Source organism: Thermobia domestica, chromosome 10, assembly GCF_964235325.1.
Source record: "Thermobia domestica chromosome 10, izTheDome1.hap1.1, whole genome shotgun sequence".
Taxonomy (NCBI): Eukaryota; Metazoa; Arthropoda; class Insecta; order Zygentoma; family Lepismatidae; genus Thermobia; species Thermobia domestica.
Window position 1 is genome coordinate 187,598,963 of NC_137463.1, and position 27,576 is coordinate 187,626,538.

At 35.1% G+C, this 27,576-nt stretch overlaps 1 protein-coding gene across 1 annotated transcript in view; it reads right to left on the reverse strand.

Moving 5' to 3' along the window:
* LOC145662883 (inhibitor of Bruton tyrosine kinase) overlaps positions 1-23,695 on the reverse strand; it is a 77,543-nt gene extending 53,848 nt beyond the window's left edge. Inside the window, exons 1-6 of the mRNA XM_081728847.1 lie at positions 23,509-23,695; positions 13,091-14,366; positions 12,393-12,614; positions 10,695-10,898; positions 3,446-3,679; positions 1,337-1,467 (exon numbers count right to left, since the gene is read on the reverse strand). Coding sequence (XP_081584973.1) covers positions 1,337-1,467; positions 3,446-3,679; positions 10,695-10,898; positions 12,393-12,614; positions 13,091-13,444 — 1,145 coding nt within the window. The 5' untranslated portion in view covers positions 13,445-14,366; positions 23,509-23,695. The remainder of the gene's footprint in view (positions 1-1,336; positions 1,468-3,445; positions 3,680-10,694; positions 10,899-12,392; positions 12,615-13,090; positions 14,367-23,508) is intronic.
* Between the last annotated feature and the right edge of the window lie 3,881 nt (positions 23,696-27,576).

The following is a 27,576-nucleotide window of genomic DNA, read 5'->3' on the forward strand; positions in this document are numbered from 1 at the left end:
AGACCCAAACGCAGTACAAGACAAATTTGCCTTAAAGTTAAATTTCGTATACTGTGTATTGATGTTGGGTAAAAAAGTTACCGTTACAATCGTTTAGAGTAACTATACATTTGGCTCGAAGTTATGTTAGTTTTCTGTATCTCAAGACCTGGACTTCAAACACAAACGAAGGCTAACTATACCTTGGTTCACTACGAATACCTTTCAATTTTATGTGTAGAAATAATTGCAAAATGTTCTTTTACCCATTTGGTACCCTTAATGAAACCACCAGGCATAAGGTTACTCAATGTTGTCTTATACCCGTTATTTCACTGTTGAGAATGAATCTGCGAAACTCTGGAAACGGAGAGAAGTGGTCTCCGAAGTTAGCTCTATTGATTGATTGGGATGTTTTTCATGTAACAGAAAAAAATGTAAGTAGTGTAACTTTAAGACTACAACTTACAAACAAACAGTTGGCAATTACTTGACTACGTCTGTACTTTCCTCAACGTAGAAAGATTATTGCTGGTTGTGTATCTTGTTTTCTGATTAGAAGAACAACTTCCCAGAATGAAGACTGTTTCTCTTGTTCTTAGATTAGGAGTTTTAAGGTCATATTTATCTGAACTTCCTTCCTTTATTTCAATTTATGAAAATTATCACCTCTACTGCACATCGTATATCCTGCCCTCTTAAGCGTTTAAAACAAAATTATAGACACCCATCACTCATATACATAATTAATATAAACAAAACTGCTTTTATTACTGACATCTGAAAGCATTACTATTACTGTTAGTGTATATAATATTCATAATTATTTTCTTCTTTTAAATATGCCAAGCAACTTTACACATTCATTTCCTTAAATGGTCCCTCACAATGAGTCTTGACTTCTTATCCCCTTTCAACGACTCTATTTCGAACTTCAAGAGTTAAGTTACAGAGAGAAGGGAAGAAGTAAAACACACTTTGCTGTTTGTATTTCAAAATTCCAATCGACAACGAAGTTACCAAGTGGATGTTGTTAAATATCGTTTGTAAATAAACACTTAGAGCATGCAGCCAAACCACGATAAAATATTCATTATTAATTATTATATTAGTGGCCTGACAGCGCAAACGCATTATTGTTAATAATAAGCTTTCCCGAAACTCGAAAACAGCATAAACAACTGATAAACATCTTTTGTGTTGCTCATAGTACAAGGTTAATAGTGCGGAAACACATACCTCAAAGCCAAAGTTCCAACGTGTATCTGTAAAACATAACGCTATGGACAGAGTCCAACTCAATCCAGGTCCTTCAAAATAATATGCTAGTATAGCAAACTACAATACAAATAATTACCTCGAAGCTATTTTCCGACACTGGTATTCATGTAACGCATAAATGTCGCCCTTTTTCATGACCACCACAGTAGCTCCATCACTTGCTGCAACATTAGTTATATAGCATTCTTTATGTTGAAGGGTTGAAACCTAGTGTGAGAGGGGAAAAAAGGAAACAATAAATAAATAATAAAATGAAAACAAACATGGTTAAGCATGATGCGAATCTGGCACAGAACCAACTACAATGAACTCATTCCCTGTTCTGAATTTCCGAAAATATTCAGTTGACCTCTCACATTCGTCTACCGGATTATGAAAACTACGAATGGCTGGTCAATTTCGGAAAAGGTAAAGGTGAGTTGTATTGAAACAGAAAGGTGACTGAAGTTCAGTTAGTTTCATAATTACGTATACATATAAATATCTACATCTGCTTCTTCATAGCAGCATTTACAATTTTATATGCAAACTAGCCTTTGGCTAGCTGGGGGCTCCACCCCCAGACCCCCGACTCTGCACGGCCTACGGACTCGCATTTCTTATCTGTCAGCCTTTTTATCAACAGTGAATTTCGTGAAACTTGCTCTTCATGTTTCCTGAATCTGCCCATCCGGGGGCTTCGCCCCCACACACTGTCTTTGCTCGGTCTATGGCCTCACACCTCTTGAACCTACAATTCTATCGTTTCTTTTCCTATTTCAACTATCTAAAAGACAAGATTTTGTATCCCAAGAAAACGCCCTTTAAATAGTATGGGAATTTCTTCACCCCCTTTAGACCTTTAAAATATTAAAAATATTCACTTTTGGCAATTTTCCTGTCGGTTAGTCCTTGAAGGCTACAATGTTGCTAAATTTCATAATTCCAATGATGTTAGAAGTGCCTATGGGGTAGAAGACGTCCCATATAAATAACATGGGAAAGATTTTTCAGTTTCCCATAAAACCACTCTACGGTTGGAAATTTTTATTTCTGATGATTCACTTAGGTAACGCTAACAAAAACGTACAAGCATACCGAATATCAAGTTTTCATTCCAATTCTAAGTACCTAAAACATGAGATTATAGGGCCAATAAAAGGCCCATTTAAATAACATAGGGAAATTCTTCATCCCCTCTTTAGACACCCTAAAAATTAAAAATATTCACTTTTGGCAATTTTCCTGTGGTTTTGTTCCGAAAAGCTACAAGCATGCCAAATTTAATCATTGTAGCCCTACAGGAAGTACTCAATAATTTGGGGGTGTAAAAGGTGTTCCATATAAATAGCATGGGAAAGATTTTTCAGTTCCCTATAAAACCACTCTAAAGTTGGATTTTTTTATTTTTACTGATTTACTTAGGTAGTACTAACGAAAATGTACAAGCATACCGAATTTCAAGTTTTTATTCCAATTGTAAGTACCTTAAACATGAGATCATACGTCCAAAAAAAGGCCCATTTAAATAACATAGGGAAATTCTTTACCCCCCCTCTTCTTTCCCCTCTAAATGTAACTGGTAAAATCACTACTCACATTGGTACCCAAAGAGTTAACTGTTCTTACAGCCATCGAAAAGGTTGACTCAGACATTCGTCAATTACGGGTTTCAAGTTGAAATGACCCAGTTTTCTTTAATGACACAGGCATATATATATATTAATAGTACCACAATTTATTATTTTATTTATTATTATTATTATTATTATTTTTTAATGTCTAGAAGTAGTATTCTGGGAGACCGTTTTGAATGTATATAGTGGAAGAGAAAAATAAGTTGAGCTCTTCTTTCATACAACTCTACCTCCCTCCAGATTACTCCAAATAGATGAGTTCTTTTTGTCTCCATTAGGTTCTTTGCGTATCCCAAAGTATTCGTTAATTCTCTTTTAACGTAATTACTTTATAAAGCAATAAGAAAAATAATAAGCAATTATGAACAATGAAAATTAAAATCTGTGAAAAGTGAAAAGATATTACACAAAATAAAGTTTACTATTGCGGACCATTTAATTGATTGTGGTGTAATTTATTCATATTGTGATACCCAGAACACTTTTTTTTTTTTTTTTTTTTTTTTTTTTTTTTTTTTTTTTTTTAAACTTCAATATGAATTACAGAAAATATTTAGTCTATAATTTACCTGTTTTGGAATTTTCTGTGTAGGTTCTCCTTGGTTATGTCCTAACTGTCCAGCATTTAATCCGCAAGTATAAACAGCATCGTGAGTCCAGATCACTGTATGAAACCGTGTGGCGCACACACCAACTACCTCGCCTTTTATTAATTTCTGTGATATAGTCCTCGGTGATAGAAGAACATTTGGAGGTGGGTTATGACCTAACTGATGGTATGTATTCATCCCACATGTTGCCACCTGCAGAAGTACAATATATTATAGATCAAGAGAAGTTTGTGAACACGTTATGGGGATGTATGAAGAAAGAAAAAAATCACAGATACTGTATGTATTGTACAGTTAGCATCAAAAGTCTATTTGCATATATCCTAAATACACGAAAAACAACACAACACAAGGCAATTAATTTAACGAGCTGGTAGTGAAAGGGGAAAATATAATAGTATGCAGGAAATCAGTACAGCAATATTTCACACTAGCTAGACACAATTTTAATGTGCGTGTTGTAGGTTCGATTTCAGTCGAAATCATCATTAGTTTTCATTGAGATGTTTCCCAAGATTTTGTTGCTGTAAATCATTACATTTATATAAAACGTTCATGATTTCATTTTATTTTACGGGACATATACTGATATAAAATGAAACTATTTTTCCTTAGAGTTACGTGTTCCTTTCCTATTCAGACTTGAATTTGTACTTACTATATTTCACACGCTGAAACTTCTGCAAATTTCTGAGCAACGCAATTTCAAGTAGTAATGCGCGCGAACTTCCTACATTTTATTTTAATCCAACTTATTTTGAACTACATTTAGCAGTTTCAGTACAAATTGATTCCAAACAGAAAAAAGTATGCAACTCTACGGTAAAATATTTTCATTTTTTACGCATTTTTATAGCTCTTTGAGAACAGTTGTGCACAAAAAATATTGATGAACATATTTGGTTAAACTCTCGTAGTTATAATACTTGCAAATTCTATAATAATCGATTAACAATATTAGTAATAAGGAAGCGATATCACAATCCTGCATTGAACGTTGAAATTAAGCACTCAAAATCCCAACACAAATTATATTAATATAATGAACACGAGTTCTACTTAGAGCTTATCCGTGGCTAAGCGGTTAGCGTACGTGCCTTTGGCGTGGGAGACCCGCGTTTGATTCCCGGCGGGAGCTTATGTGGTTCGGATTCCACGTTAATCAGTAGGTCCACGTCTTACATAGCCTCGCTGCTGAAAGGGGTGTTAACTCAATCAATTCAATAAGTTCTCTTTACAAATTATCCGAAATGTCAAGGAAACCAATTCATTGTAAGACACATCTTCCAGTATATTGTAAAACTGTCGGTGACATTTTCTTTTAAACCGACTATGTTGAAATGAAAACTCAAGTCATAGGATGAGGGACCGGGGAGATTATGATTTTTTGCCGGATGTTTAAGGCCTTCTAGCTACAGTGGTTATACTCTTAAATATGTGCACTTGTGTCTTTCAAGTAACTCAAGTTTTGCCCTTATATTTCTTGTAATTACAACTTCAACACTAAGTAGAAGACTAAATTAAAAAACAAATAAATAAAATACGTAAATTAATTATAATATACACTATAATGTAAACCACTTGAAGAGCCGTCTTATCCATAAATTCAAGGGTACTATTAATCCTTTAAATTCACATACAGAATACATCAATGTATGTATATTAACGCACATAAAAGAGCGAATATTGTTATCTGCTTGGTAGTCAACGGTTATTACTTTTCTACTACTAAGCATATATATATATATATATATATATATATATATATATATATATATCCTTCAGCTACTTGGTAAAGTCAATCGAAATAAACCACAGCCATATTCCTATTTGTGCCTTCCACTAGTCGTATCAGGTTAAGAACAGCTTCTGTTAGAACACTAATATCTGAATTCTGTCAGGATTCCTTCCCTTATAAATGAACGCGTTACCCATACAAAAAGTTTTTGAATCACAAAGTGCTAATATTTTGAACCCTTATTTTGCAGATTTATTTTTGATTATGTAAATTTTAATTCCTCATTTATTCCGAAAAGACACAAGTATCTCATCAATAGTGGCGTTGTCACTGGGAGCAAAATCTGTCTGACAGTTGACCATGAAATTATTCCACACATCTGTTATTGCTTCAAGCTTTTTTTTTTTTTTTTCACTTCTCTTGTAACACCACAATCAATGCGTAAACATGAAAGTATAAAAATAAACCTGGACATATTCATAATATACCGAAAAGTATCTCGTCCTGTTTTATCTGAGGGAAAGAAAATAAATAAATAAATTAATTAATTAATTTTAAAAAAATACTTGTACTGCCCTCATTTCATCACTTCTGAATAAAGAAGACCTGTAAATGCTCGCAATTTTATCACACAATTTGCGTACGAGGGCTTGGGATCACGAAATGTTCCATGCTATTCTTCAATCTTCACATTTGTGTTTCTCACAATGCATTGTAACATATTCTGGAGAAAATTGGTTCCCAACAACCAACATGTGTTCTGAGAATACACTACTTGCACGCTCTTTTGTTCCAGGTACGTGCACAATTATATTCCATGACTGATACATCATTTGCTAAAAGCACTTTTATTCCATTTTTAAAACTTATTCTTTCCATAAAACAAGTTGGATCATTCATCGTTGTCATCATCAGGTGATGAACTGTTTTAACTTTGTTCGGCATGAGAAGAATGATAGCTTTTAGTGTTTAACTCACTATCTGCATTTGATTCAACTTCAGATTCTATCTCGTTCTCAAGACAGTCGTGATTTCGCTTTCATCTACAAGCTTAATATAATGGTAACCATATGCCATATTACCGGTGCAAATGCAAAAATTTATATATTACAATTCAGGCAAACAAATACTTAAAACAAGAGCGAGTTTAATGTAGAAAAAAAACTTGCGTAAGTACAGGGTGTCCACTCTCAAAGCGTTTTGAAATTCCCGGTTAATTCCCGGTTTTCCCGGCTCTACTAGATAAATTCCCGGTTATAACAGGCATTAGTTCCCACCCGAACAACATAAAATTATACTATCGAAAGAAATTATATTTTCTTACCTGTTTTCATTACTTCCCGATAAGTGCATTGATTTTTTCTTCCAGAAGAGCAGCTTCTTTTTTTGCCTCAGCAATTACCTTTACCTTTTTAGCTTCCAATTCCAGACTTTCTCGCGTCACACGTTTTCTCTCTCTTTCCATCTTTTCCTTTTCACTCAAATCCTTCGCCTTTTTCTTCAAATGTTCAGTATACCGAGCACGTGCATTTCTGGCCGCATGTATCATATCTTTGTTTATTTTAATTAACTCCAATCCACCTAATGCACTTACACCATCATACACTTGTCTCATGGCAATAAGGCTCTCCTGTTTGATTCTCAAAAATGCATTCAGAATTTACAGAAAATCTTCTCTCTACTGATGCATTTCCGTGTGACAGTATCAAAATACATTGTATAAAATCATTGAATTCTTGTACACTGTCCTCACTGAATACGCTAAGAAGTTCAACATAAAATGCATCCAGACGCTTCTCCTTTCATAAACGTTTTGCACTGATGAATAGATTCAGCTGACGAAAATACCTTCCAATATTGTCCCATAATTTTATCTGTTTTGCTTCCGTAAACCATTGTTTAGCTATCATCTCCTCCAAAGATAATGTCAAACGCTTCTCCGCTAGTGTCAAGTTGTGACCAATAAGCACAGGGTCGAGACACGAAATAGCTCGAGTAAGTTTGTATTTCAATGGTGACCTATCCATTATTTTACTAATCATCGCTGCGATAGCTTCTCTGCACGTTCGTCGCAGTGTTAGCTTGTCTAGATCCGTTATTTCCTTGATTCCACACATGGCATCCCTAGTTGCAAAGCCTATGTCCACATCTCTAGCAGGAAGAAGATTGTTTGGATCTGATATATCTATTTTTTGAACAGATGCACCTGCTTTATTAAGAACATCACCCTTCACTATTTTTTCCATTAATCTTTGTACGAAAGAAGTGTGCTCTTCATGCAAAAAGGGTCCCATGGGTTGGTCTGTTTGAAATTCGGTCAGAAATGGTTCCACCAATAGCTGAGAAAAATGCTAATTTTGGTGCTAGCATTTTGTCGTGCAATTTTTTTCTCTACAAATGAGAACGTTGTAGAGTTAGGTGTTTTCTTGTCCTTCTTGACACACGCAATATTATATATATAAATGAGGCAACATTAATAAGGCTCGAGATGCAACGTCACTGTTTTCTACCCATCTAACAGCACAAAACTTCTTTGGGAAAATATCAGATTCAGTGTAATAAGCGTAGTCCGACCTTCGCGCTGGCGAGTCTTTGAACAAATAAGACAAAGCACGTAAAAACCCCACTAAGTCCCAATCTGTCTTCTGCATGTCGGTTTTGAACGCCCCATTAACTACATGAAGACCGCAACTACAAATGCTTAACAATACTGGACTTCAAATATGTTGCAGTTCAAGTTGCAAATCTGACAATAGTTTAAAATTGACACTTGGCCCATCCTGAATAAGTTTCACCTGAATGAGTTTCTTTAAAACGTTTGAAGATACCTTTTCACTGATACCTTTTAACACATCTGACGCTGTTGAGTATCCGAGAAAAACAGATGTAAACATCTTGTTGTAACAAGAGATTTATTTGAATCCCAAAATCGTACATGTAAATCCATTTGTTGCCTCTAAAAACTTTATTCAGTGATTCGTCGAAACAGATCATAACGTAGGTACAGTGTTTTAATAACTTCTGAAGTTCTCGCTCGAAATAGGGTGCTAATCCAAACACTACTGTGTACCCCACTTTAGTTCGATGCTATTGCATTATTTCTGCAATATCACTGTCAGAAAACATCAATTTAAATGTTGATGCACAACGCTCAGCTTCTCGGAGAGACATATGGTTCATCACAATTTGTAAACACCAAAGCACTTCAGCTTTAGTAACTGAATCTGCTAATAGGTAACGTTTAATAGTCGGTTAAGAAGTAGAATGAATACTGCCTGACTGACAAGAAAAAGATGTGTCATTCTCAGTCGAAGAAGCAGAAGCTGACGCTTGACAATGATCAGTGGACGAACTTTGCTTACTATTAGTGTCGGACGAGTTTTTATGACAGTGATCGGTGGATGTACTTTGATGACTATTAGTTTTGGACGACTTCTTAAACGCAACATGAGTTAATCCATTCACAACGCAAATGAAAGTCCTCCAGCTGATTTTTCCACTGTATTAGGCAATAAAAATAATAAGAAAGCATAATAATATCTCAGCATATGTCGGCCTGATAGGGGCCAGAATTTCTTACCCAAAAAAGTTGCTTTTTTAAAAAAAAAAAAAATGCCTAGTTTTGGTTACATAAGGTCAGTTTTGGTTAGGTTGGGTTAGGTCAGGTCTGGTTAGGTTAGATTTGTTTCGTTATTTATGTTTGTACTAACTATCACAGTTTGTATAGATTGGCCCGCAAGAATTGGTGCAAGAAACTTCAATATTTCGCTTACATTAAAGTGGATTATTACCGGGACCGGAGTGGCGATTGCTCATCAGACGCAATCCCACACTCGCTGTTTCATACATGTTCATGAACAATTTATTTATTTTCTGTGGTGTGGAATCACTCTAACAAAAGCCTTTCTACTGTTATTCCATACTGTTAAGAAAATAATGACCATCAATACGTATTATGCTCCCTTGTATTTATTGTGCTGATGTTACCACGCGTGATAAAAAAGTTGGATTAATGACTTTCTTACTGACTATTTTATCTTTTTTAGTCACTTCTTGATGCAGAAGTAACTTTTACCTAATCTAGAAAATTAATGCCCCCCTTTATTTTGGCATTCCGCACCTGAAAACTGCTTTCGTTTTACATATTTGCTCACATCCGTACATTTGAAGTATTTTTAAAACCAGTTTTAAAGATACTCAATAAACTTGTACGCCATCAATAAATGTTTTATGAGAACCAGTCCTACAATCTCCTGATGCCGCTTAAATGTCAGATAACGGAATGATCACAATATTAATATATTATATAAAATGAGAACTACTGCCGCAACATCTTGCTAAAAGTTTTAAATTACTCAATAAAGTTGTATACCAATAAATATTCCCTTAGGGCAAGCCCTACAATTTCCTGAAATCTCTTAATCGTCAGATAAGATAATGGAATGATACAACTTACCACAGTACTAATGTGTTATTTTACGTAAAATAATAACTACTGCAGCATCATCTTGCTAACTTATCTGGTGGTTAAAGATAGAAGATTGTAGAACCAGACCTATTACTAAACAAGCAATCATAACTGCCAACTAGACAATCTCATTCCCGCCATTTACTATTCGCATTCATCTTTACATTGCTATTTATTTTAAACAAAAATAATAAAGAATATATCAAAGAAACAATTCGTGCTACTTAAAGTTGAATTGTAGTTAAATAATTATCCATATTCTTTTTCTTAAAAGACCAAGGCCAAAACAAAAGACCGCACACATGATTGTTAACTACAGCACAGCGCTCTTTCAGGTTTCAAACAATCCCTTTTCACGCATCAATACTCTATTCTTTTTTTAAAAAATACAAAACATGGTCGATACGCGAACCACAACGTAGGATTCAAGCGAGCGCCTGTTTCACCGTTGCAACGTTGCGATTCATCATTGATCTGAATTCGGACGCCCCAAACGGTGGATACGGACAGGATGACGCTGGAACCGACCCAACGAATCATGAATTCAGAAGCGCCCAGTGACTTATCGGTAGAAAACAATTGAGCTACGCCTTGCGTTTTTAAATTTCGGCCTTCTTCGGCTATTATCGTCGTGTTTCCCGGTTCTTTGGAGAAATTCACGGCTTATTCCCGGTTCATGAAATTCCTGGCTATTTCCCGGTTTCCCGGTTTTTTCCGGTGGGTGGACACCCTGAAATATACACTTGGGATATTCTCGAACCTCAATAACGTAGTACTGTTACTTAAAAGTATGCATGTTTGAATGTAGTATCACATAAACAAACACTGTAAAGTAAAATAACCATGGACGACGACAGCATGTCAAAAGCAAGAAAATGTACGTTGTGGGGTATTTATATATATATATATATATCACCATTACAGTTAAGGGTTAATACAATCTTGGAGAAGTGTATTTGTTAAGAGTTTATTAATTATTATATACATTCAAAGTCACTTACCTGTCCACTCTCAAAAAGAAGCACTGTATGATCCCGTCCCACACTCGCCTGTACACACATCTCATTACCTGGAATCTTCATTTGGCGAGGTGCAAGGACAGCTTGTTCTACATCAACGCCCAATCTTCCTCCTTGTCCATGCCCACAGGAAAAAACACGACCATCATGAGCTACGAACACCGAATGGAATTTATGCATTGCAACCTAAAATAAAATAACACAAAATACTTTACTGTAGCAAGCAAAATATTTTTAATTTCGTTAATTACAAACGCTTTCTTTTGAATGCAGTGGTTATATTTTTAAAGCAATCCTCTACTTCTAAAATTGTCTTCAACATTTCAAAGTCTGAAAAATAACATTACGTTGTTTTTCTTTTTACAAAAGCAGAATTTTCCACCATCTTATCACCGAGTATACTCCAATTAGGCCGTTATCTTCAGATTACTAAGAATTACCACTTTTCATTAGTATCTAAATAACTTAATTTTTTTTGTGTTGATGTCTTATTCTTAATTGGAATGTGCTCACGAAGAAGATATTTATATGGTTTTAGAACTTAAAAGTTATCAATTATTGGAGTACAATTATTAATATTTCCCTCCAGTTCAGAGTAAAGCAAAACTAATATGAACTTAACCATCTATACCTTAAAATCAAGCGTTCAGATCACAATATAAATTTGGAGTAACCGTGTAACTATCAAGCTCTATTAGAATGTCTATAAGGTTAATTGATCATCGGTTGTCTTACAATGATCACACTCATTATTACTTCAAGTCCATTGATATATTCGTGTTAGATAAAATCAATCATGAATTAACTATATTTCTTCACTAAATACTCAGCGATATACCTTTTCTTACATTATAGTAAAATATTAATATATCCTAAGCGTCATCAGATTACGAAGATGTATTGAAAAGCAACGCTTTCACAGTAAAGATAGAGTAAAAACTGCATACTACAAAAAGTGTAGTTCACTTAAGTACTTCTCAGTAATACAGTGCTTATGTATTTCAGCTAAGCAAACGACTGAAGCAAAGAGTTCGTTAGTAAAGACAAGAATTCAGTTCAACCGAGCTTGGAGGAGCAAGAACGGAGTGTCATCAGAGTCATAAAATTTCTTCATAGATGAACTAGAGAAAACAGATAATTCAAATAGACTGACACTCATACTCTAGAATTTCACACAGAAGAATGTATCACGTTATTTGAAATGTCCTGAAGTACACGAACATGCGTGTGCCCGCGCGTATTGGATGCCATAAATCCTTCTTCCCGATACGACGAAAGTGCCATCTTTCTCCACAATAGGAGTGCCCGCAAAGAGAATTAAACGCAAAGATCGTCACTGAAATATATATATATATATGTAAACCAGTCAGAAACTAAAAACATGTATAAAACGTATTACAAGCAATATTTTCTTTCTTCATGAATTATAGAAAAATGGACACCACTGCTAAGATTGTGGCTGGAATTTTCTTGGTTCTCCATGCCTATGAAATATCTCAACTGTCATCGTTTCTCTTAGGTAACTGTAGCAATAGAATTAGAAGATTTTAAGATATCAGTTCACAATTAAATCTGTGGAATCTACGATCTTTCTTAAGCAATGAAAGCACTGTATTCCAGTATACGCTTTTGTATTTCCATACTTTCTTTTATATTATAATACACAGAAAAAGTACTTACTTGTTTAATACTAATATTTTCTTTTCTGAAGTGCTCGCAGAGTTCAGGATACTGTCTATTTTCCTGATTAGCTTGACCTAAATTGTAATTTGTGTTTACGCCCCACACATACACTTCGCAAGGTGGAGATAAGGTATATTCCACGATTGGCAGATGGTCTTTCATTGCATGATCAACTGGTGTTAAATCGTCATGGTCTAATGACAATAGATTTGCTCCCATCTGAAAATGAAAAATAATGAATGGCAATGAAATTTATAGCCCACCGTCGACACTATTGGAAATATGTTCAAATAAAATAAAATAAAGTAAGTTAGAAAATCCCAACTTTACTGGAAATATACTTAAAAATAGTTTCTGTCAGTCTGAGGACAAGGTTTATCTCCAGATATATATAGCAGTAACAGAAAGAAATTCTCTTTCATCTTGTTTGGCTAACAACGTTTTACACTTCTTCGAAAGCAAAATTTCAAATAAACGTGAGTTTCGCTTTTATAGACACTGACATTATGTTATGATATCTATTTTTACATAAAGACCAAGAACAAATGATATTATTAAAAACTTAATTTCGTTCATTCAACTATCAAAGTTCCTAGACGATGGTAAGCTCAAAGATCACCTATTCGAAACATTGGCACAACGTATATTCAAAAGAATAGACTGATGAACTACTTAAAAGTAGACCAAAATCTTACCTTGATAAGAGTTCTTGCCACATGAAGTTGTCCATAAAACACGCTGCGATGAAGAGGCGTGTAACCAGACTCCATGTCTTTAGCATTGATAGGGGCATCTTTGCAGCGCACCAGCCATTCAACTACCTTGCGTTTTCCACAAGCAGCCGCAACATGGAGTGCATTTCTTCCTAGAGAATCTGTTATATGACTGTAATTCGAGCACAACCATTCTAAATATGACAACACTTGATCATCTGTTCCTCGTGTGATAGCAGCCATTATGGTGGCACCATGAAGTTTGGAACGGCATCGTCGAGTACACTCGGGTTCGTGGTGAACCGCCGTTGATGCACTTAAACCAGACTGATTCATTTTTGCCACACAACACTCCTGTAGTCCCTTTGAATCACACCCAACCAGTGACCGTAAACTACTCAGTTTACACTACATGAAGATAAATAACACAGCACCATACGTAAGAATAACATTCACTCACCCCACGCTGTATACCAAAAGAAGAACAAGGGTACAACCAAAAATCCATACTTTTAGCACGAGAAAACGAATACAATATGGTTCTACTGCTACGCAGTTATTGGTGCAAAGCGTACATTTTAAAGTTTTCGATGTATAAAAAATACAATTCCGTCTTTCTTGATATTTAAAATATATTACTCGAATATCACAGTTCAAAGCTGAAATATTTCAGCTACACTCTGTTGGAAGATGTTCTGAGACTAGAAAAAGCACCAAAAATTTGTTTTTATTATTCTGTTGCACGAACATTAAGTCAATGAAACGAACGAAAAATAGTAATAATAATAGAAGGTTGATGTGAATTTATACCAAACGAAACACACGAAAAATAGAATTACTGCACAAAAAAGTAAAATTCACAATAAACAGAATTATACAAATACGAAGAAATAATAAACTTCCAAGAAGTTGTCCATGCAACTCTTTTGGGTTTTATCTACCTCAAAAGAACCTTCTATCGGACTTGTGTTGGAACACGGCCCAGAAGGTTTATATACAAAATTAACTCTTACATGGGTAGATTAGGCCACTCAGTCTTCAAGGATTTGCTCACCAAGTGAGATGTCATGTTTCAAAAGAATATTACAACCTGTTGATTATAATTAGAGGTCCAATGGAGTCTATTTCAAATGCACAAGGAAGCAAAATTTAAACGTTCAGCTGCTTTCGCCGACTCGTGTGGAGCCCCCTATTTGCCCCCAAAAAGGGGGGCAAAAACACCAATAGAGTTTAAGCGGCCATTATCAGTAAACAAAACCTGAAACGAGAGAAAATAATAAATATAAAAGGAAACGAAGAACTCACAATAATAATGAAGCTACATACTCAGGTAACTCACTATCATAATTAGCATGCATATTTGTAAAAATCTAGAAGTCAATAAAGTTTCTTGCCCTGTTAACGCTGTCAACGCAACTGTGACTTCCTATATTCTAGTCCACGCTAAAACGTATGCAGGATATGTGTGTGTTGTTTCCTTTTCTGCAATAATTATCTTGAAACCATTAAGTGTCATCAACATGCATACACACAAATATAATTACAAGCGTACTTCCTGTAATATAATCTCTAACGAAGTATATAAAGCTCCGTTAAAAAACTGAACACCCTTTTCCCCTTATGATTCGCATTTTAATCAGGGTGGATTGATTTAAATCAGTCTGATTTAAATCACTTGATTTTTTAAATAAAAATCGTTGATTTAAATCAAATTCCGAAATAATTTAAAGTGAAAATAAGTAAAGTTTCGTTTCTCTTCTGTTATTTCTTCTATTATGGAAGATGATAATCATAATACAGTGAGACTCAAATGTACAGTATGTACAGCATTGTACGAAAACAAGTGTCATGCAGAGGATGATTAGAGAAAATCTCGTTTTGAACGGGTAACTGGACAATCCTGTTTTCTTCTCTTCGTAACATAGGGTTTATATTGTAAATCGTTAACTATTCCAACGGGCAAATCACCATCGACATTTAAGACGAAGATTCTTTTGTGTGTGCGTCTATATATTTGTTCCCAAATAATAGGGCGTATCTAGAAGTGTCCTATCCCTTCTCGAATTTTTTTTTTTATTTTATAACTTTGGGCAAAATTTATGTACCGCAAGCTAGTTACAATTTCCTTAAAAATATGCCCCTGCCAAATATCAGTAACTTTTGTGAAAAAAAAAAAAGTGTCACTTTGATAAGCGTTGCTGTACTTTTTCCTTAACGCTTAAACTTTTAAATTAAATTATATGCTTTCACGCCTCCTGCGTCAAGACATAGGATGTGATGACGTCATAAATTTAAAAAAATATATTTTCTGTTGTGCCTATTTTAAATATTTTTTGGCGGGCCTACGTTTTGCATCAGAAGACAAATTCTCCATACTCGTTCAGTTCACCCTTAGTATTTTTTTTTAGATGATTTCAAATCTCTGCATGAAAACAGGGGGGTCTAGAGGGGCAAAAATGTAAAAAAAAAAATGATATTTTTTAACAAAAAATAGCTTTCTTCGCGATTTTCCCGCCTAAGATGGAGACATGTGAATGGTACCATCTGAAAGGCTGTTCTATTCTGAAGAGAATGATGTACGAACCATGATCTTAGGATAAATAGGGATGTCTCAGGAAACTGTTACCTGAGATTCTGTTTTATACGGGAATCAGGAGATATTATTTTTCGCGGGCTTGATTTTGCGTCTAGAAGTTTGAAATTTTGGACACTCATTCACTGCACCCCTTAGTATTTTTCAGATTTGTTTCAGAACTTTGCCTTTAAACAGAAGCGGTACAAAGGGGTAAAAAGTAAAAAATGGGATATTTCCTTTCCTGAAATCCCTTTTCTCGTGATTTTCCACCCCCAGATAGCCTACACGATGGAGACATTTGAATGGTACCGTTTGAAACTTTGTTTTATTCTGAAGAGAATAATGTACAAATCATGATTCTAGGGTAAATAAGGATGTCTGAGGAAATTTTTATATTACATCCGGGTCATCTGGGGTATTGTGCGGATGTTCTTAGCTCATTGTTAAATATTTTTCTCGTCCTTACTATTCAATATAGAAGCTTGAAATCTTGTACACACATTTACTACACCCTTAGTTTTTCCGTTTTTTTTTTTTTTTTTTTTTTTTTTTTTTTTTTTTTTTTTTTTTTTTTTTTGAGATCTGTGAGTTAACATAGGGGAGTTCAGAGGGGATCAAAATTTGAAAAAAAAAAAAAAAATCAGAAAAAATCCCGACTTCTCTCAAAATTTTCCGTTTCAGGGACATGATAGGGAAAATGTGAATGTTATCGTTTTAAAGGCTGTTATATTCTGAAGAGAAGGAGGTATGAACCATGATCCTAGGATAAATAGGAATGAAGATTGACTAAAAGTCTATAATTTACAAAAAAAAAAAAAAAAAAAAAAATGTTAAAAACATTGTTTGGGATTGATATAGGTTAACGATTGGGGATTAATTCAAAATTCAATCCCAATACTTTCACTTAAATGGCATAATTAACATTTAATACCTAATGTTTTTTCTTCAGTTCGCGACTTGTATTATACGAGGAGAACGATTTGATTTAAATAAAAAAAAAATCGATTTAAATCAAAAAAATCATCAAAAATGATTTTTTTTAAAAAAATCCTGATTTTTTCCACACTGATTTTAATCAATGTGTAATGATAAAAGTCAAGATGGCAGGGTTTGCCCAAGTGGGCCCAGCCCGAAAAAACCCACCGGGTTTTTTCGGGTTGGACCCACCTGAAAAAACCCACCTGGGTTTTTGAGCTTTTTGTTAATATATTATTGATACAACTAAGGTGATCATATTGAAAGTGATTTTTATCAGATTTTGGACTTTCCTTGGGCGAATTGAATGCTTTCACGTTAAAGTATGCAACAACATTCAACAAAAGACCTTTATAAAGTTCTGAATGCACTGAATGAATAAAAAAAATTAATAAATAAAAAAAAAAAAAACTTACCTTAGCTTGAGATAATTAAGTAACAAATTAATGTATGGATTATGCTTATAGCCTATTTGAAGGGAAAAAAAATGCAATTTTATACTTTAGAAAATACTTTCTGTGAACAGTGTGCTCGCCAACTCGGCGACGCCGAGGGACGCTGTCCCTCATACGTTTAACGCGTTTAAAGCCATAGACGCCAGTATTACCAGTAAACATGTAGTGCATTAGTAAAACTATTAGTATTATTTCTTACCTTGGATGGTAACGCAAGTATTCTTCAGTAAAATTTAGTTTTCCAACAACAGTTTAGTGCAGTTATTTGTAGGTACTCTTCAAATAAGCATTCTGTAGAATCAGCACCAACAAAAGCGTAAAAATTCGTCAAATTTAAAAAACTCGATGCTCAGAGTTCCGAACTACGTACAGCTTACTATTTCAAGTACTGAATTCGAACTTTCGTACTAGTGGAAGTTTCGATGTACAGTAAAGGGAGCTGTATTTTCGAGGGAGGAGGGAAAGAAAACACGTCCCGAAAGAAGTTCTCGGGAAATTCCCCCAATTGAACGCACAAAGCATAGGAACTGAATACTTCAACAATAAAACTATTAATAAAATAAATTTATTTTATGCTGGAAAATATTTAATTTCATTTAAGATTCTGAAACATCCTAACTATATATAAAACTACATGAGCTGACAAATTATTGAGCACTTCCTGTAGGGCTACAATGATTAAATTTGGCATGATGGTAGCTTTCCGGTACTAACCGACAGAAAAATTGCCAAAAGTGAATATTCTTAATTTTTAGGGGGTCTAAAGAGGGGATGAAAAATTTCCCCATGTTATTTAAATGGACCTTTTTTGGACCTATAATCTCATGTTTTAGGTACGTAGAATTGGAATAAAAACTTGAAATTCGGTATGCTTGTACGTTTTCTTAGCAGTACCTAAGTAAATCAGTAAAAATTTAAAAATCCAACTTTAGAATGGTTTTATAGGAAACTGAAAAATTTTTCTCATGTTATTTATGTGGAACACCTTTTTACACCCCCAAATTATTGAGCACTTCCTGTAGGGCTACAATGGTTAAATTTGACATCATTGTAGCTTTTCGGGACAAACCCACAGGAAAATTGCCAAAAGTGAATATTTTTAATTTTGAGGGGGTCTAAAGATTGGATGAAGAATTTCCCTATGTTATTTAAATGGACCTTTTTTGGACATAATCTCATGTTTTAGGTACTTAGAATTGGAATAAAAACTTGAAAATCGGTATGGTTGTATGTTTTCGTTAGCGTTACGAAGTGAATCATCAGAAATAAAAATTTCTGACCGTAGAGTAGTTTTATGGGGAAATGAAAAAACTTTCCCATGTTATTTATATGAGTCGTCTTCTACACTCCAAAATGCTTAGGCACTTCCGGTAGGATTAGAAAGATGAAATTTTGGCATGACTGTAGTCTTCCACGACTAACCGACAGGAAAATTGCCAAAAGTGAATATTTTTAATTTTGAGAGGGTCTAAAGATTGGATGAAGAATTTCCCCATGTTATTTAAATGGGCGTTTTCTTGGGATACAAAATCTTATCTTTTAAATAGTTGAAATAGGAAAAGAACGAACGAACGAACGAATATATAAAAAATAAATAAACGAATTATTTTGGAACTAAGTTTTTGTGTTGTATTCAGAAAACAAACAAAAAGTTTCTGCTAAATTGCGGTTCTCAAATTAAAATATCGCAGACATTCGTTGATACAGTACATGTTGGTTACCAATCTTCGTAGAACTTGGAATCGTTTAACATGAGTTTTACGGAAAGAAACGCATATCATTTAGAGCAAATTTATTACAGTAACTCAACCTCCATCAGATAAGAAAACGACCATACGAGCTCGTTGCAAAACGTGTAAGAAAGAAATAGTTGGTTTAGCTCAAAGAATTTTCAATCCTTACGAAAAATGCAAGGGGCTGTGAAGAAACTGGAAACCCAAACAAAACAGATGGTAGAAGTGTTGATCTGAAAATTGCTTCTGATGATTCCAATGTCAGTGATGTGGTTGAGATGTAACCGGGAACTGTTGTATCATCAATTTCTTTCTCATTATACAGTATTATGAAAATTTTATTTCATACTCTCACTCACCTCCGTTCTAAATTTTCTTAAAAACTCTATACCTTGGCACACCTTGAAGGGATCAGGTAAGAAAACGCAAGGTACGGCAGTTACCCCTATTCCATAAAGCTTGTCACATCATTGACGAAGGTCAGTGAGGCTCATGGGACGACTTGATTTACATTTGTTTGTCTGTCTGCATGTATGTACACTCATGTTCAAAATGATTGTCGCATTGTGTTCTTGTAAGAATATAATTTTATGCACTTCATATTTCCTGAATCTGCCCACTCGGAGGCATCGCCCCCCACACACTGACTTTGCTCGGCCTACGGCCTCACATTTCTTGAGCCCACAATTCTATCATTTCTTTTCCTATTTCAACTATTTAAAAGATAAGATTTTGTATCCCAAAAAAACGCCCATTTAAATAAGAAGTGAATCTCTTCATCACCCTTTAGACCCCTAAAAATATTTAAAATATTCACTTTTGGCTATTTTCCTGTCGGTTAGTCCTGGAATGCTATAATCATGCCAAATTTAATCAACCTAATAATGCCGAAAGGGCCTAAACATTTTGGGGTGTAGAAGACGTCTCATATAAATAACACGGGAAAGATTTTTCAGTTCTCCATAAAACCACTCTACGGTTGGAAATTTTTAATTTCTGATGTTTCACTTAGGTAACGCTTACGAAAACGTACAAGCATACCGAATTTCAAGATTTTATTCCAATTCTAAGTACCTAAAACATGAGATTACAGGCCAAAAAAGGCCCATTTAAATAACATGGGGAAATTTTTCATCCCCTCTTTAGACCCCCCTAAAAAATTAAAAATATTCACGGCAAATTTTTACTTTGACTCCAACTGTGACTTCAACCGATTCATGAGATCCGGTTCCCGGAGCAGTTTAGGAATCATTCCTAAACTGCTCCCGGAACCGGATCACATGAATCGATTACAAGTACTAACACAGTGAAAGTAATGTACGATGTTAAGAATTATACTATAAGTACAAGGGCCACAATGTTACTATACGATGTTAAGAATTATACTATAAGTACAAGGGCCACAATGTTACTATACGAAGTTAAGAATTATACTATAAGTACAAGGGGCACAATGTTACTAAACATCAATTCAGGTGAAGCGGTGACTATGAATTTTGAGATCTAAATGGGGGGCTACCGCCCCCCAACCCCCCCGCTCAAGTACCATAAAAACATCCAAAATAATAATAAATAATCACACCACTACTATAAAGCTAAGCTAAGAAGGGAAAAATTAAAAAAAAAAAACACTCGTCTCTAATCATAAATCAGTGCATGACAAAGAAAAAAAAATTACATCTCAACAAGACAATAGGACAAGCAGCAGCAAACCAAATACTTTGCCTAATACTCAAATGCAAAACAAATCAAGAATAAAAATAATATGAATTAAAAAAAGAAAACACTCACCATTTCGCCATAGGAGAAATCTCATGAATAATGAACTCATAACTGCTGATTCCACACACGAAAAAATAAGATACCAAGAACACATGCACAATACTCAACATTACTGAAAAATGTTCCTTTCCGCACACACGTCGTTTTATTAAACCGAGCACACTTGCTATTATTACAAACAAGAAACCAATAAACGTCCACTTTTAGAATACGTCGAAAATATCTTCAGTTTAGACCACAACTATGATAGGTTTTCTCTAACTCAATTCAACCAATTCAATTACGCGCTCCCGCATGCCACAAACAGCAGCACACACATACATGCACACAGAACATGTGACTACTAACCAACTACCATATGACTACACAGACACCTAGTGGGAAAAATATGAACTAAGCCGTCACACCAAAGGCACGAACAGTTCTAACAAGTGACTCACGCACAAACAGTTCCAGGAAGTAACTGAACCTATAAGAACCGATTAAAGTCACAGTTGGAGTCAAAGTAAAGACTTACCATATTCACTTTTGGCAATTTTTCTGTCGGTTAGTCCCGGAAAGCTACCATCATGCCAAATTTATCATTGTAGTCCTACAGGAACTGTTCAATAATTTATGTTAGCTCAGGTAGTTTTATACATAGAATGATTCAGAATGTCTTAAATGACGTGTTTTTTCCCCTCCTCCCTCGAAAATAGTTGGCGAGCACACTATCACGGAAAGTATTTTCTAAAATATAAAATTGCACTTTTTTCCTTCAAATAGGCTATAAGCATAATCCATACATTAATTTATTGCTAAATCATCTCAAGCTGTGAGGTTTTATTATTATTATTATTCATTCAGTGCACTCAGAACTTTATGAAGGTTTCATGTTGAATGTCGTATACTTTAACCGGAAAGCATTCAATTCGCCCAAGAAAAGTCCAAAATCTGATAAAAATCACTTCCAATGTGATCACCTTGGTTGTATCAATAATATATTAACAAAAAGCTCGAAAACCCAGGTGGGTCCAACCCGAAAAAAACCACCGGGTTTCTTCGGGCTGGGCCCGCTTGGGCAAACCCTGGTGAAAATCAGGTGAAGATAATAGCTGAACTCAAGAAAATTTCTGTTGTTAGTTGTTCTAGATGTTGTATGCGGCACTATATATGGATGCAGAAAGGACTATTTGGCGGAAAGGTACACTTGTTATGTAATGGGAAAGGCAGTGTGGAAATAGTGCGTAAGTGACAAGATTGTGACATATCGTGTTGGACTTTTATCTAGTCATACAAAAATAAAAGAGCATCAGTTGTTGAAATTGTGAAAGGCAAAGTCTAGTAAAGACGCAGTTTGTCACAATTGTAGTAACGAACCGAAACTACAGAAAAGAAGAGGAACATCTAACCAAACCTAACCTAATTTAGTACATTTCTGTACTTGTTTGAATGGCATTTAGTATCTCCCTCAAAGCTGTGCAAACACATAAGAAAAATACTTTATAACATATAAAGTGTTCTTCCACTACTCTTCTTTATGCGTATACCCACCACTGCTGGCGTGCCTGCTCCCTAAGAACTCGCTCGAGCATCTCTGCAGCGCTTGTACTCTGACTCCGTTAGATAGCATTCGTGCCTTTTGGTGGCCACCTAGCACAAGTTGGTTCGTGCTTTATGAACTAGTTTTTATGCAATACGTTCACACTGTATTTGGAACAATAATCACTACCAAGTGAGCCACAGCCACAACGTAGTATTTTGGGGAAGAAGCTAAAAGCTATTCCTTTCTTTTAATTTTTTTTTTTTTTAATTTTATTCTCGAGTAGTCCGGCATGGCAATCCGAGTCTGCTGCACTGAATGGCAATCCGAGTGTCTGTTCGCTAACCACATTGCCAAAAACAAATTACATTGTTATTTACGTGAATAATAATAATATGGAAACAAATAAAACCTTAAATGGTAATAAACACGGTGTATCATTACCGGTAATGCGAAGCGAGCCCCTTTCATGCTCTTGTGGTTCTGATTCTTGGCAGGAGAGTTTTGAAAAACGGCGTTAGGTTGGTTTAGATTCCACCACAAACTGTAGGTAGTCTACGTCTCATATTAGTGCCCATTAGTGTAATTACGATATTTTGCTAGTGAGGGGAATATGGCCCCGTTTCAACAAGCAAGAAATTATGCACACTATTTCCATAATGTCATCATTCGAAAAGGGCTCAGTTCGGATAAGTATAACCGGGCCAAACTTATGCACTAAGTGAAAAAAAAAAAAAAAAAACCTGGCCTAACATAAAAAAAAATCATAATTATCGTACTATGTCGAACGTACACGTCCATTAATAATTATTGCCATGTTGAAGAGCTGGTGGGGTTTAACGGGATAAATGCTTTCGAAAGTGAGGTACAATGCCAAATTAAGCCCGTACAGAAGATCCAATCAGAAGTAGGCCTATAATAGAAACGCTTAACTCATACGGAAGCTTCCTCCATCAAACCGGTCCTGTTAATTACGATTAGCAAGTAAGCTGTAAGTCAATAAGTTTATTTTCCGCCAATATCAAGATTCAGAGAACTGTTTAGCACCCTAATATAGAATTAGGTTCCAAGTTTTAATTAATAAATCTTGGTGATCTCTTATATTAATCCCATAATCCACTCGTACGACATTCCAACCCACTCATTTCCCATACAAACCAACCACTTCCCACTTCATACATTTTAACATATTTAAAACCCAATCCCAAATTATATTTAAACGTATTCTTAATGAAACAGAGTCATTAAGTCCGAAGTTCAGTTGCACATCTTTGCACGTCAACAATTATGAAAGTTGTTGTGGGGACCTGCCAAATTAGTGACAGATGCTAACGAAATGACAATTCTTTAAAACTTACCTTCTCTAGTGACGGTCAACAGTACTAATGTCCTCCAAAGAACAAGGGTGTTCAAAGTACCGACCAAAAGAACTAACAGCATTAATCATGATGATAATTATGCTTTGAATTACCATAACAAACAATTTACAACAGCCAACCTACTAATATGGCGTTGTAGACGACATTCACTGGGTTACAGGTTTTCACCAGTAGATAGCAGCACTAGTCGTACCTCACTCCGCGATATCCACCGTTAGAATTGTATAAATTTAACTTTGATAGTAAAATTAGAACATTTGCATACACGATAAAATGTTCTCAATGACCCCTATGTAGAGTCGTTTTCAGTGTCGTTAAGAATTTACTAACTTCTGTATTTAACAAGATGTTAATGAAAAACGACTTTGCGTGTAGAGGTGACCGCAAAACTATTTACAACTTGTTGTCAAACTTGTATGGTTATTTATGTTTCATTGTAAATGTCAAATATATTAAATTTAATAATTAGACGAAAGTGTAGCAAAAATTCTTGTTAATTTGCTCATAATGCATTATTATATCATATAATAATGAGAATATCCACTATTTAAAAAAAAATAATTTAAAAGAACATCGTTCGAAAAAATAAATACATTTCTATCTTTTTTTATATATGAATTTTATAATTTGCTTTCTGCCACCTGTTAAAGCAAAGTCACTCATGGCGTTAAAATTTTAACTATAGCACTCATGACTGACTTGGGTCTATATATTATCTCAATGGGTCCAGGGTGCGAAATCATTTGAAAATGGTGGGGGGAAGAAGTTCAGCGATCCACACTAATGCTTCGTGGAGCCTCAAAAAAATGGAAATTTAATGGATTATTATTATTATTATTATTATTATTATTATTATTATTACTACTACTACTACTACTACTACTACTACTACTAATAATAATAATAATAATAATAAATGTTCAAACTAGTCGTCATTGTTATTTAAAAATACTGTAATGTTATTTATTCATTTACCCAAAATTGGTAACTTATCTACTGCATTTAATATACACTTCGGTGCGTATGGTCCAGGGTTAGACTCTCGTGGGAGCACAGTACCCTTGTGTGTACCATCATATTGAAGACTGCATTCACGAGAATAGCGGTAGAGATCTATAAGTCAAATATAATAGTCCCTGAGAACCGATGTCCTAACCAAGCATTAGTACTACTAACTCGAAGCGCTCCATCTGGCCAGCCATAGATCCTCATGAGCTGTAGAGTCAGAGTATAGTTATTATTATTATTATTATTATTATTATTATTATTATTATTATTATTATTATTATTATTATTATTATTATTATTATTATTATTATTATTTTATGAAATTCTCGTTTCTTCGCTCCGTATGTAGTGTTTCAGTTTGGTCGTTCAGATATACGGTCACCTTTGTAAGTTTAAATAATACTATGTATCTATATTGTATTATTAGCAACAATATATTATTAAAAATAACAGATATGATTTCAAAACAAATACTTGATAAACAAAAAGCCGTGTTGCCTCAGTGGTAGAGCGCTCACCTCAGGTACGTGGGATCAATGGTTGGATCCTAGCTCGCACCAAATTCTGCTTGTGGTATACAAATAATTGTATGGGGGTTTTCTCGGGGTCCTCCCGCTTCCTTCCACTATCTTAATCCACCCATATAATTCATCTCATCATAACCGTCTTCCTTAGCCTTACTGAATATTCGTAGGACGTTAAACTTTAGAAAATAAAAGCACGAACACTATAATACGATTGATTTGCTGATTTAAATTTAGTGTCCCTTTTCAGTAGCGATGCTATGAGATGTGGACTTACAGTTTAAGGTGGAATCCGAACCACGGTAATCGTTCAAATTTTTGTAAGGCGCTCCCACCGGAAATCGAACCCAGGACCCCGTGCACCGAAGATGGTGCGCGCGTGCTAGCCACTAGACCACCGAAGAGAGCCACAATATTACGAGTATTGAATGATTGTGTTACTGTATTTCTAGACCTAAAATATAGTTTGCAATAACGTATCTTACCTTAGAGAAAAAAAATTTAAGATTAAACTTCACTTTCTTTCTGTGTGTAACGAGAGTTGAACATGTGATGGCCAGAAGAAGCCCACGTATGAGCAGCAGTAACAGCATCCCATAATTTTAAAGGAGATCCACTGAGTTTAATTGTTAATAAAGATTGAAAGGTACTCGCCAACCTACGGGTTCTTTCGAAACTTTTAATATGAACAACACTGCATCCACGTTCACAGGCAGCAGTTGATAATGGCACAGAACGAAGTTTCCGCGTTAAGCTTTAAGAACTTGAAAATCATTTACCGACTTAGAACTTGAGTTGTACTCTCTCCATTCTGACACTGTAGAACCCCCGCTTGGTCTATTGGCTAGCACGTTTGACTTCGGTTAGCGTGGCCCCTGGTTCCACGGTGGGATACAGTTGAACAACCAAAGTGATTCTGATTCCATTATAATCAGTAGATCCACGTCTCCTTTAGCCTAGCAGTAGGGATGGTACCGAGACCGAGACGGACTTTTATATACCGAGACGAGACCGAGACCGAGACAGACCTCTATAAATCGAGACGAGACCGAGACCGAGACAGACCTCTATAAATCGAGACGAGACCGAGACGAGACTTAGGTCAGTCTCGGTCTCGTCTCGAATATTGATATTGATAGATACTAAAATTGCCTTCACTCAAAATGTCTTTCGTTGCTGTGTTAGATAATATGAGAAGAGTTGACTGATGTACAGTGGCGTATTTAGGGGGTGGTTATCGGGCTCAAACCCCTCCCGAAATAAATTTGTGATCATTTTTTTGCATTGCACATACAACGTAAATGTTTCTTAGTCGTTCTTCAAGCCTCTCCCGAAACAAAATCCACTGTTGATGCAAATAGAATTCTCTATCTATCTATCTATCTATCTATCTATCTATCTATCTATCTATCTATCTATCTCTCTATCTATCTACCTATATATATATATATATATATATATATATATATATATATATATAGATAGATAGATAGATAGATAGATAGATAGATAGATAGATAGATAGATAGATATAGATATGGTCGCGGTGCCCCCCAGGGCCGCCTTGCATAGGTTCCCGGGGCCCAACATTAATTTTAAATGGAAGCAAGTGGTGAGTGGTAACTCGTTCGATAGATCTTTAAAAACTAAAAAGCGTTGTGGCAAAAGATCTTTCATATCGGGCACTGTATTCAAAATGGCCGCCAAGACATGTTGCCTCTATCAGATACAGTAAAACGTGCAGTACCACTAATATGAAAACGATTGAACATAAATGAACCGAACAAAAACTTAAATAGAAAATGTCATGTGGCACATTGATTGATATTGTCGCGGAGGCTTCCAGGGCCATCCTTCATGGGAGCCCAGGGCGCAACTTCAAAATTGTAAATGGAAACATGGTGTGAGTGATATCTCGTACGATATATCTTTAAAAACTAAAGAGTGCTGTTGCAAAAGATTGTTCAATGTTTTCAAAATGACCACGAAGACATGGTACCTGCATCAAATAAAACGTCCAGTATCACTAATATGAAAACACTAGAACAAATATTCGAATAGGAAATCACAGAGGTATTTATCATTCTTTAGCTCGGGAATGTTGCAACAGTCGAAAAGATGATTAGAAGAAATCTAACTTTTAGAAATTTATCCTAACCTCACTCCGTGAGTGAGTGAAGCGGAAAGGATCGGTGAAAATGCAAATGAGAGCCTTAGTTTTTGCAAATTGTATCTACGAAACAAAGTTATTTGAAATTTGTTTTTATAAGAGATAAATAAAAACTTACATACTTTTGTAATGGGATAAGGTATGTAAAATTCTTGTTAAATGGTATCTTCCATTTTGATTGCAGGTAATGGTATGATGCAAAAATGAATCAACTGAAACGCGAAACAAATTTGTCGAACAATGCAATTTTAGAACAATGTTTACAAACGTTAGTTTTGTTCAACTGTCGTCTGCATGATATTGTTTCGCTCCTTTTCCTTCTATGTCTTCTTGCATGTGATAGAA